Source organism: Centruroides vittatus, unplaced genomic scaffold (genome assembly GCF_030686945.1).
Source record: "Centruroides vittatus isolate TY-2023 unplaced genomic scaffold, ASM3068694v2 contig_370, whole genome shotgun sequence".
In the NCBI taxonomy this organism is placed as follows: domain Eukaryota; kingdom Metazoa; phylum Arthropoda; class Arachnida; order Scorpiones; family Buthidae; genus Centruroides; species Centruroides vittatus.
The window spans coordinates 2,186,539-2,199,766 of NW_027122193.1; the positions used below are offsets into that span (position 1 = coordinate 2,186,539).

The 13,228-nt window shown below is 28.4% G+C and overlaps 1 protein-coding gene across 2 annotated transcripts in view; it reads right to left on the bottom strand.

Moving 5' to 3' along the window:
• The window catches only part of Cpsf100 (cleavage and polyadenylation specificity factor subunit 2), a 41,475-nt gene that overhangs the window by 19,341 nt on the left and 8,906 nt on the right, over positions 1-13,228 (bottom strand). For both annotated transcript variants that reach the window (XM_067270346.1, XM_067270347.1), the window contains exons 2-9: positions 10,420-10,586; positions 9,237-9,396; positions 8,990-9,095; positions 8,664-8,909; positions 8,307-8,395; positions 5,158-5,256; positions 2,857-2,979; positions 1,787-1,954 (exon numbers count right to left, since the gene is read on the bottom strand). In XM_067270346.1, the coding sequence (XP_067126447.1) occupies positions 1,787-1,954; positions 2,857-2,979; positions 5,158-5,256; positions 8,307-8,395; positions 8,664-8,909; positions 8,990-9,095; positions 9,237-9,396; positions 10,420-10,568 (1,140 nt within the window). In that variant the 5' untranslated portion in view covers positions 10,569-10,586. The remainder of the gene's footprint in view (positions 1-1,786; positions 1,955-2,856; positions 2,980-5,157; positions 5,257-8,306; positions 8,396-8,663; positions 8,910-8,989; positions 9,096-9,236; positions 9,397-10,419; positions 10,587-13,228) is intronic.

Consider the following 13,228-nt stretch of genomic DNA (forward strand, 5'->3'; position numbering starts at 1 on the left):
CCAAACAAGTGTATTAAGAGATTCTCTTCCTCTTTACTACCGCAATAACTACAAAACTTTTCTCTTGATATATTTATCCGGTAACCATTTAACATAATCCGAAATTTATTAAGTCTAAGTTGCATAATGAGGCTTTTCGTGGAAAAATTAGTCTCACAGTTTAAGTAGTTTTTTTGAACACCAACCCAGGTGCGTTTCAAACAAGTTAACTCATTTAGCTGAAGTAGACAATATATCCTGATTCCACAGCTGGTCTGACTTAGTTTGAATTATAGTATTTAAGTGAGTTCTCAACAATGAAGCTGATCGAGTTGAAAACGAAAAGGAGTCCCCCCACGCTATCAAAAATATTCTTAACTGAAGCAGGCCAACTTTTCTTATCAGGTTTAACTGCAGTTAAACCTGATAAGAAAGGTTAAGTATGCCGTGAAGTTTCTTGTTTTAAATTTGAGAAATGAAACAATTTTCTGAATGTTCGAATATTGAAATCTACAAACTATGTTTTATATTAATGATAGGAGTGTTTCTGACGAGATGTAAGTTAACTTTTGTGGAAGTTGGTGAGTAATTAATCATCTTAAAAGACAAAGTGAACCATACATATATTATGTGATTACTTTGTCAGCCTGAACAAAATATTTTGAGAAAAATAATTCTCTTGTTATATCTATTGATCATGATTTTCAAAACAATATATATAACAATTCTATGATGATAAATTTTATGAATAAAAATCGTTTTCAGCTATAATCCCTCTAATGACATGCCAAAGGAAGAAAGTACATCTTCAAATAAACAAGAGCTACAGAATAAAGAAACAGTAACAATTCTGAAGTCATACTTTATGGCACAGCACACAAAAAATGCAGGCAAGTCCACTACATTTTTATGATAAAAACATTAAATGAACTGCTGTTTGTTTATTATTTTTTTAAATTGTTTTAAATTCAGCATTTAGCAGTACTTTCTTACTATATTATGACTGTGTTCACGAATAAGTATTTTAATACATTATGCATTAGTCATTATTTTTTTTCCAGATTTATACTAAGTACTATGATAATTATAAGAATTTTAATTTATTCAATTATTTGTTTTACTTTTCTGCTATGTAAATTAGTAGACCCTTTGATAGAACAGATATTTAGCACTAATAGATTATCTCTCCATTTATAGTTTTTTATATAAAAGAGGAAACTATACATGGAAAAATAAATGTTCCTGAACCAATAACCCAGACAGTATCAGTGTTCTAACAAAACTTGCACTGCTTTCCTAGTAGATAGTGATCAGAACAATTCAATTCCCAAGATTTCTTTCATTTAGAAATAACAAACAACATTACTTTTATAGCAAGAATTTATTAATTGTTTGTAAAATAAATTATTTAGATATAACAATAATGAGGAAAACTAATAGCTTAGAATTCAAAACATATAGATATACAGATTCAAAAACCTTTAGATAAAAAAAAAATATTGGACTTTGAGTCAAACATCTCCATGCACCTGAAAAGAATCTATTTAATATTGAATACATTAAAATTAGAAAGAGAACTAATAATTTAAGCATTCAGAATAAAGAAATAGTACAATTAAAAAAGAAAATGTTGTTATACAATATGGTACTCTCTTAATTCTTGATTATCAAACTCTAATAAGTAGGGCAGTCATATTTCTTTTATATGAAATTAATAAAAATTCAATAATTTAAATAACTTTTATTACTATTTTATTAATGTACTAGATTATTACAAAATAGATTAGAAAAAAACAAAGCAACCTACTTCCAATGCAATTGTTCTTTGCGCTGTATTCTCCAAAAGCTGTCTTGCAAGTGTTCCAGGAACACTGCGACTCGTTAATATGATACTATTACGTGGATTATCACACCATTGAATAAAGAGATCTCTTGAAAACCCACATTCCATATCAGGCATGCTAGCTAATACGACCTAAATCATAACACATTTTAATGCTTTATATTTTGAAATTTATACGGCATACATTATTATTAAAATTAATTTAATATAATTTTTTAACATAATATATTTAGTTGTCATAAATCACTGGCATACATATGAATTTATTTGCAAAGTTGCTAAAATTAACATATAAATTTGAAATAAATTAAATAATGAGTTTTGAAAATTTGACTGATGAGGGATGCTCAGAAATCTATGCATTTTAGGTCATCATGATCTAAAATGTGTAGATTTCTCAAAATACAGGAACAAAATCAACAGCTTTACTAGAGATACCTTTTAGTACTCCAGAATAACCATGCAAAGGCTAATCCAAATTTGTGAAATATGTTTCCGAGCTTCCCGCTTGCGAATCGGCCATTAACAATAATGTTGAAGATGGTATACCGAAATTTTATAACAATTATCACTTATTCATCATGTTTTAACAAATGACATTCCTATTTAAACGTTACAATTTAGATATTACTGGTTTTTATTCTAAATTATTAAAAAATACTCTTTATTTTATTACGGAAATCAATAATATTTAAATTACTCTGAAAAAAACAAAATGTTTAGAATCAATGGATTTGAAAATCTTGGTGTTTATGCTGCAAGTACATTTGTTCACTATGTGTGCAGTTTGAACACAGAAGCATCATTGAAACTTCAGATTAAATTTATCTCAAATTTAGCATACAAATTCTGGAACATTCAAACTACAGTGTACCACTGTACATCAATATCAATAATAATTTTCTATTGTTTTAAAATTTATATTAGTATTTAAATAAAAATAAACAAAAGTATTTTAAAATGTAAAACTAAATTTCATTCCATACTTTTCCATTAAATTTAACAATAGAAACAATTAAATAATTTTTTCTTACTTTTGGTTCAGAAACTTTATTCAGCTCTATCATTGTGTGACATAACTGAAGATGTTTAAATTGAAATGGATTGTTTCTTGCACCTTCAAAAGATCTCATTATTTTATCACTCATCCATTCCACCTACAAATATTCAAATTTATAAATTACATGATTTTCTGATATTAATTAACCATGAAAGAAAACATGAAATTCATTCTTAAAATATAAGGAAAAAAGACTTAAAATTAAATAATTGCAATCACTTTAAAAATTCTTATTAAATAAAAAGATGAATGAGTAAAAAACAAAGAATAAAGTGAATATTTTGATATGTACAGAAAAAAATTGTTTGTAACATCATTCTTATCAAATTCATTAATAATTTTAAAATTCAAACATGAATTTTAACCATCATACAATTCAGAAGGACGTGACATTTGAGAAAAATTGAATCAGAAATTAAACTTAGAGAAAATGACTGATTTTTGATTGCATTTTCTTACACAATCCTTTGATTAAAATACACTCAATTTGAATATATTTCAGACTGCCAAAACAGTAAAAATAATCTAAACATAATGTCCACATTTAAAAAAAGCTGCTTGGCATCTATTTTCTATTTTTGGAACCACATATTGCTGTGAATCTCTGTATTCTACAATGAAATTTGTCAAATCAAAACATCGTTGCACAGCTAACAAACGATCACCTGAAAGAAATGCTGCAAACTGCTTTGACAAATTTCTCGCCAAATTACAGAGAGTTGGCCAAAATAAAAAAATTATTAAATATTAACGTAGATTCCTGTAGAAATAATTTTTTGTTTTCATTTTTTTTCTTTCAATATTACCTTTATTTATAAAAATTTGTACACATTGCTCTTATGTTTGAATGTGCAACTGAAATATGTAATTATATGTAATATTTAGTAATTTATTTCCAAGTTGGTGCAATAAATTAAATTGGCATTTCAAATCTGTTTTTTTAAACATAAACATTTCTTTCATAAACATTGTAGACGTCATTAGCAGTTCTTGACCCGGATGGGGGACACCCTCTCCTTCCCAGCCTTACCATACTGTCTGCCACGACAGTACAGACAGTACGGTATTTTGCAAAACCTACATTTCGTCTCCCGCTGAACTCTTGTTTGCCCACCCGTTTTATGGTGTTAAATATATCCATTTCTATCTAAACTGAATTTGATTAAAAATAATTCAAAATCAACATAAAGTAATATTACAGATGCAAATTAAAAAATATAGCTATTTTAGAGTATATTATAACAAAATTATATTCAACCAGTATTAAATTAGCAGATTATTCATTGTAATTGGTTACATTTATAATTGTACATCTTAGCCTGGGATTATTATTAAATTCTAAAATAAATTTTTTAAAGTAATACAAACAATGTTTGAGTCCTTATCCTTACACCCTTTATTCCAATTAGAACCACTAAACAGCAGGCGACTTTGAAGCAAAAATCTTCTAAAACAACAAACAAACACTATCAGACGATTACACACAATTTTAAAATGATCTTGATGCCAACCTGTTATTGCAGATTTTTAATGTTTGTAGATGCCGTAGCCTACAATAACAGGTCGGCGTCATTTTTAAATTGTGTGTAATCATCTAATAGTGTTTGTCTGTTGTTTTAGAAGTTTTTTTGCTTCAAAGTCGCCTGCTGTTTAGTGGTTCCTGGTTGGAATAAAGGATGTAAGGATAAGGACTCAAACATTGTTTGTATTACCTTAAGAAATTCATTTTAGAATTTAAATTTATAATATTAAAAAATAAAAAGTCAGTTTGTTATGACAGAATAGTATAAAGAGATAGTTTAAATTTTCTTATCTACACTATATTTAATTCTAAAATCTAATTCTTTAATAATAACAGAATTATTAACAGAATTATGTGAATTTTAGCTAATGTTTAGTAAGTTTTCATATGATAAAAACAACAACTACAAGTTATTATAATAGTAATTCTTAAAAAAAAAAAATGTTAACACTAAACTTAATTTTTCTTGTTTTTAATAATCTAAATTTTTCATTTAACCAAATTTTTTAAAAATTTGATTAAAAGTATTGTGTATATTTGCAATACATTTGTAATACTTGCATTAATTAAAGTTTAATTTGGAAGAAGCTTCCCAGTTAATAACAGTATATAATGGTTAATATTCTATTTAATAAACAAAAAGTTATCTTAATCATTAAATATAATGCTCATTAAATATTGAAAAATAAAAACATAATACTGTATAATAAGCTATTTATACATTTCTTAATACATATTTATTTCTATAATTACCTGAGACTTTGCAAATTCTACAACATTGTAGCTAACATTATTAAATAAAGCTAGAGAATAGGCCATTAATCCTGAATCTTGATTTTTCCACAACTGATCCTATAAAAAAATATATATATATATATATATATATATATATATATATAAATCACATAATTTTTTACAATACAATACTGAAATATTAAAAGATTCTTATATTATTATTTGAAAGCAAAATATTCAATTACAAATATTAATATTTATAAGAGTCTAGGAGATTGTAAATTAAGAATCAACATATGTTACTTATACTTTTGTCCACTTTAAATGTTCTTGTGAACTAGGACTTGTTATACTCCAATTATCCTATAATTTGAGGATAATTGCCCTGTGGGATGGTGAATTGGTAATTCATTTAATGAATAAGGGCTGTTTAAGTGAATGAAATTGCATTGTAATAAACAGGAAAACATTCAAGAAATTTTACTGGAAGAATTTAAAAAATAGCAGTTTAAAAATGTATTCCAAAAATTTTGAAAGAAATGTATGGGTATATTAACCCTTAGCCTGCCGTTTGCCACGCCCCCTTATTTTGTAAAACGGCCAAGGTCAAAATAGGTGAATCAGGCAATATTATTTTAAAAATTCACTAAAAATTAAATTATTATTTTATTCATATGAAAAAAATCACATATATTTATCAATATAGTTAGTTTTAAATAGGACACATTTCGATAATGTTTGTTTAAAAAATTTATGAGAAAAAAATATATATATATGATAACTGACATTCAGACTTGAAAATTTGTTACTATTTGTCAAAATTAACATTGTCTGGTTACTTCATTCTTATTGTCACTAAGCCAATACGATGTACAATATTGTTCTGTACAATTTGATATAACATTTATGCATGTACGTTTATTCATTGTGAAATAATCGCACATTATATCAAACATTTGTTTGAAATCTGAACTTTATTCTGCTTTCAACTAATATAATGAACTAATATACTTTATTCATTTTATATCAAACAAGATTATTTATTTTCGTAATAAACATATGATTACCAGTAGCAATAGATGTAACATTTGCTGATATTTTAGATTTAAAAAATAATTAAAAATTAAAAATTAAAAAAATATATAAAATATCGGAACTGAAGGTCATAACTTGAATATTTATGATGCATTAACATATTATAGCCGAATAAACTTATTATAGCATTAATGAACTTATTATAGTAATATTATTGTATGAATATGCTAAAAATAAAATAAAAAATTATCAGAAAATGAAAAATTAAGAAAAAAACATCGATAATTAAAATTTTTTACATCGACAAAACACCACCTGGACAAAAATATCTGAAACAGACGATAAACAAGACGATACCGTCAAGTACTGACATCTGTTGTCGATAAATTTTATAAAAATCGATTTTTAACAGGGTAACGATGAATCGGTACCCTGGCCGTTTTGCGAAACAGTTAGGGTAACGATAGATCGGTACCCTGGCCGGGAAAGGGTTAAAAATATATAATTGTAATGTCTGCCGAAGAAGGGCATTGGCCCAAAATGCTGGATTGTAGTGGCATATATAACATTACAGGATTACATTACATTAAATATGTTTTAATTTGAAATTGTGTTTTTCTCTTCCCTCAGTTTAACAAGTCCTAGTCTGCAAGAACGTCCAAAGTTGATAAAAGTAAAATATAAGTAATTAAGGACAAGAAATACGTATCAACAAACATATTACTGTTATAAGAGATGTGTTTTTCTCATTCTGAAACAATCTGTTCTATTTTATTTTAACATCTATCAAATTACAATGGTCGACTACAGTGGATTCTGATTAATTGAGACACATCAAACTAGCATACTTTGATCCAATTAAATAACTGTCCCAATTGTCAAAGTTCACATAAAGTGTTAAAAAAACATTGAGAGAAAAAATAAACTGCCATTTATTGAACAATAAAATACTTTAATAAATTCTGGACCAAATGTTATAGATTAGAAACAGTATTAAGGCTAAAATTATTTCAATTTTAATTTGTGTACCAAATAATAACTGCTTTAAAAATTTAGCTTCTCAATTTTCTTCAGTACAACCTCTTTAAATTTTTTGATTCTCATGTTCAATGAATAAACCAAAGATGATGTTGCAAGAGAGATTCCAATGGATGTTTTTTAAACACTCTAAATAAGAATGTGCCACATAGTTGGCAAGAAGAAAATATGTTTTTTGATTTGTAATTCCATGTCTCAACTTATTAGTCATTTCTTAAAAATTTCAGAAATCATCCCCTCATTACTTTTAATACAATAAAGAACTTCTGAACTGTCAATTCTCAACTGCTTAAAGCATAAAGGTTTAGTATTTTTCCCAATAACCAAAATCTTCATTTATCACTATGACATATTTGAACAATGGAATAGATTTTCATGATCGCAATAGATCGTGAAACTATATACAGTTTTTAAACTCAATTATTGGCATGATAATACAAGCATCTTTCACCAACATTGTAGATGTCATTAGCAGAAAATTTATGAAACATATTAGACAGTTTCAAATATGTAATGTTTATTACTTACATTGTATTATCCTTCTGACTGTGTGCTTTCTTGTATTTCTTTAATTTAATGCTAAACCTAGAGTTTTATTTACACAACCAATGATGTGTTGCTTTGAAATCTTTGTGATACAACTTTATAGCTATTTCCTCTGATTAAAGTTTTAGTATTGGACATTAGACTGACACAAATACCAGACAAAAATGTCCAGTTTTCATGAAGAACCATTGATTGAAATCTTCCTCAATGTCTGTATCTTTTCCTTTAAGCTTCATGTTCCCTACTGCCTTTAGTGCACTACAAGCAGTATCACTGAACTGTCTGAATATGCATGTGTTAATTACTAAATTAATTTGGTGATGACTCAGTAATGGCTGTATTGTCACATATCACAAGTATATCATCTAGTAATCACTGTAATGTCTCAAATAATAGAATAAATTTAGATTATTTTCTTGATTTGTTTTTAATATTTATGATTTGCCCCAATTAAATGTTTACCTTAATTAAATGATGGCCCCATTAACTGGAATCTATTCTGGATTTAATATATTTCTACATAAATAATAAATTCATAATGAACATACCAACATATGTGCCAATTCTAGCACTCGTCCAGCAGTATCAACAGCTATTAGAACATTTCCATTATTCCGTAATGTCTGCAATATATTTGCTGTAAACATAAAATTACAAACAATAAATAAATATATCATAAAATATTTATTTCGAGATTCTTATTAAAAATTCCGAATAAGTAATTATGAAAAATGTAAGCTAATTTAAAACTACATACTTATGTTTAATATCGTAACTTTACTAAAATTCTGCAGGAATTATATTATTTAAATAAACAAACATTAATTATTAAATTCAATTAAATCTATAGTTATGTTAATTATTAAATCATAAAATATTTTAATTCTTAAAAAAGAAATTCTCACTCATTAATTGTTCATCTCTCAATCGTCTTCTTGGTTGATTATAAGTAGCATTATAGGCATCGGTTATTAATAATGATGGGCGTGAAACACTTTCAAGCACACAACCATTTAAATGTCTCTCTTTTTTATGATTAAAATCAACAGCATAAAGAATATCTTCTTCTCCATCTTTTACAATTCTCCATATAGTCCCACCAATCATATGACCAGCAGGGAGAGGAGTGATTGATAAACCTTGCCCTTTTCCTGAATTAAGTAATTGATTATTATGATTTATTAATAATGTAATAAAAATCTCAAATAGAATTCTCAAAAATAGAACTTACCTTTCAGACTAACAGTCTGACTATATTTTAACTGAATAATTTTATCAAAAGCTGCATCAACATCATCTAAGGTAAATAAATCAAATTCTTCTGTATTGTGCCTGGACTAAAAAGATAAATTTTACATAATTTATAAACGAATTTAAAATAATTTTATGTAAAAATATGAATTGTTTCTATATTAAAACACGTGTAAAGTATAGATATAACTATTTTTATGAAATTTATAAATTTATGAAATGATTACCTGAAAGAGATCATACATGAACATTTGTCCCATTTTGTAAACAGGAATGGTAGCATAAATCGGACAATTTAAGGAACATTTTCCAACCATGTAGGGTAAAGCACCAAGATGCAAAACATCAGGATAAGACAACAACACAGCATCAATTTGATTAGTATGTCTAAAAGAAAGAAAACAATTAAAATGCAATAAAAATAATAAACATAATTCAAACATTGAATAATGCAAATTTATGACTAGCATAAAATGTCTGAGTAGAAGTAATTTTATTACAGGAAAACAAAATGGCACAGTCAACAACATGAGAAATCAAACATGTTTCTAGAAAAATCTTGGAAAAAACTTCACCTATGATGCATCAAAGTATCAAATTTAATCTGCTTAGAATATTGTTGTGTTTAGTTAGTTGATTTTAAGTGCAATCTGTCTATTTTGAAAGATTTTTATTATAAAGAAACTTTGCATTGTTTAAATAACTTTTCTGTCTTATAATTGATTATTGTTTATTGAAATTTTTTATATTAAATAGTTATGTAATATATACCGTATTTTACGGACTATAAGACGCACCTTAATTTTAAGCAATTTAAAAAAAAAAAATACCTATAAGACACTACGAACTATAAGGCGCACCTGAATTTTGGAGGCAATTTTTCGAAGAAAAAAGTGCGTCTTATAGTCCGTAAAATACAGTAAGTACTGTACAGTATGATCTCATTTACATAGAGATTCCATCTCAGCAAGTACTATATAACATAAAACAAAATTCTGCATAAACGTATGCTGTACCCCAAGTAATCCCAGATGTCTAGACACTTGTGCAGCTACACTTTAAAATTAAGAGAAAGACATTAAAATGTATTTAAAACATTTTACTTTTACTATATATACTGAATTTCACAATAACAATAGTTAGTATGTGTATATTAATAGTCAGAATTACTACTGTACAATTAATTTAACTATTTGCTATCCAAAAAAACCACAAATCTGCATATCAATTATGCATAAAACGAGATCATACTAAGAAAACATTATTTACAGAAATTTTAAATTAAAACAAAAATGCACACACATTGTAAAATAATATGATACACTTGGCTTTGGCTGCTAAAAGCAATGAGAAGTTATAAGATAACAGTAAATAACTTTAAACTTTTAACATATAAATAAAATCACTAACTTTTTCAATTCCTTAACAAATGCCATGTTTAAAGATTCATCCCATCCACAATCCAGGAGAAATTTAAATTCATCCACCTGTAATAAATAGCAATGAGGGGATTCATCATAAACCCCTGACATTGCTTGTAGTTTTATGATGGATGTCATTATTAGTAGTTTAATTATCTGAAAGAAAGAAAAAAAAAAATGTATTATAATTGAGATCTAAACTCAAATATTTTAATTTTGATATATTATCTCTTAATTGTTTTTTACATAAACTAGTTAAAAGTTAAATAATCTTAAAAATAAACGGATCTTTTAAATTAAAACAACGAAATATTTCATTTTAAAAACAGAAATGTATACAGGGTGCGGTGCCAAAATCCGGACAAATTACACATTTTTTTCAAACATATTTCTTATTAAAAAAACGAAAAGGTTTACAAATTTTTTAAAATCACATTGTTTAAATGTCATACAGAATACATTTATTCAATATAGCTCCCTCCTGCTTGAATGACAGCCTCTATTCTCGGTCTGAATCGTGCGCATGCGCGCTTTAATGTCTCACGGTCGATATTGGTGAATGCCGCATCAATAGCGGCTCTCAACGATGTGATGTTTGCATGTCTGGTCTTGTTTGTGACCCTTTCAACTACGCTCCATACGTAGAAGTCCAGAGGATTTAAATCTGGGCTGTTGGGAGGCCAGAATTTTTTTGACCAAAACATGTCGACGTTATCCGACAACCAATTTTGCACCAAATGACTTGTGTGGGCGGGTGCACCATCCTGCTGGAAAACATATGGTTTTCCAGATGATACAGTTTCCATCCATGGCTTCACTACATTTGACAGAGCATGCAAATAAACATCTTTTGTGACATTTTCCCCTTTGTTAAAGAAATACGGTGGCATGACATCACCCTCACTGGACACAACACCTAGCACATGAACATTCGCCGGAAATTTCGTTTTTGCAATAACGGGGACATCTTCTGGGTCGTGGGCAAGCCATCGGTCATTTCTTCGATTGATTTTCGCATCAACAGTAAAAATTTTCTCGTCAGAAGAAAATCTGAGTCGTCCGGCAGCATTGTTTTTTAAGAAACACAAAAGCAGGTTACAGCGTTCAACTCGCTTTGTCCTGGCAGCTTCAGAAAGCATCTGTCTCACTTTAATTGTGTAAGACTTGTAGCGGAAGTCTTCCTCAACGATTCTACGCATAGTTTTCTCGCTCACACCAACAACAGACGACAATTTTCGGATCGACTGACCTGGATCCTCAAAAATCAGCTCCTGAGCTCGTTGAATGATTTCAGGGGTTCTGACAATGCGCTCCTTCAAGTGAATTTTCCTTGCCGGTGTTGCAAAACCTTCATTTGACTTCTCCGACCGATTGTATTTTGCAACGACATCATAAACAGTCGATCTTGGGTATCCGAAGAACCGAATAATTTCTGTCGCCGAGTGTTCAGCGCGAATACTTTCGATAATCGCGGCTCTTCAGTTATACTCAGCACTTTGTTTCAACATGGCGACTGTTTCGCGGTTAAAATGGTTTAATACACATGTCAAGCTATTTGAATGCCAAACACGACATCTACCGGTGGTACGGAATGGCGGGAATTTGAAATTGAATTTTGTCCGGATTTTGGCGCCGCACCCTGTATATAGGGTGGGAGCGACTATTGCCAACTACGTAAGCTGAAATCTGTGCATAATTAGTCCATCGGAGCGGGTTTGGACAAGCCTTCTTCACGGGAAGCATAAGACGACCCCTTTCTTAATGACATGTAAGAATAACGGGTTGATGGAAACAATTATCGTGCAACCACCCCTTCTGGTAGTCGACCAAATAGCAAGGCATCGTTCCGTCTTTAGAAGATAATGAGGGCTCCACATTTCAGTTGAATATTTTCTACAAAATGTCTATTATTGAGCTCACTTATCCTCTCACAGTTGTCACATTTGTAAGGTTCTTAATGAAGTTGTCAACCACTATAAATGATTGTGTGACCCACTGATTGACTACTGGGTGAACTTCTGTGATTATTATTATTTTTTTTAAAGAGAAAAAGAGTTTGAGAGGATAACTTTGCATATGGGAGAAGAAAAAACTGCCACAAGGAGTGTCCCATTGCATTATGTTGACTTATGGATTTCAGGATTTTATAGAGTTATAGAAATAACAAAGAAAACTGTGCTGAGGACTGTCACACTTTTCAGTAGACTAAGAAATAAAAAAGTCAAGAATAATATGAGAAAACGAGGTAAGATGGAAGCTTTTCTTATCTGCAAGTTTGAATAAATACAACCGATTCTAATATATAAGATATTTGTAACATATTAAAACATTATCATCGTAAAGTAATAATAATACGCATAATTTTGGAATTATCTGCTCGTCGTTGTTTCTTGTAAGTAGCATTTCTCATAATATCAATGAGAAACAACACTAATATATCAAATAATAAATTAAAATTCAGGGAATAATCATTATCAACATTACCAACTTTGCAATATGTTTGCGCACACACACTATAAAAGCTATAACTGTTATTTCTGCAATTATTGCTTTCATATCTGTGTATGTTATTTTTTGTACTATTTATTTCAATATTCCATTTATTAACTATTCTAAATTATTCTAAATATTCTATTACATAGTTTTAAATCCACTTTATTTATAAATTAGCATATGATTATGAATACAAAGACACTGTTATTAAAATATGTTTTTAATAATTTTTTGCAGAAATTTAAATTTTTAATATATTGATTTTTAATGCCAAACAGTCTGCCATATTATCTGGTTGAAATAAG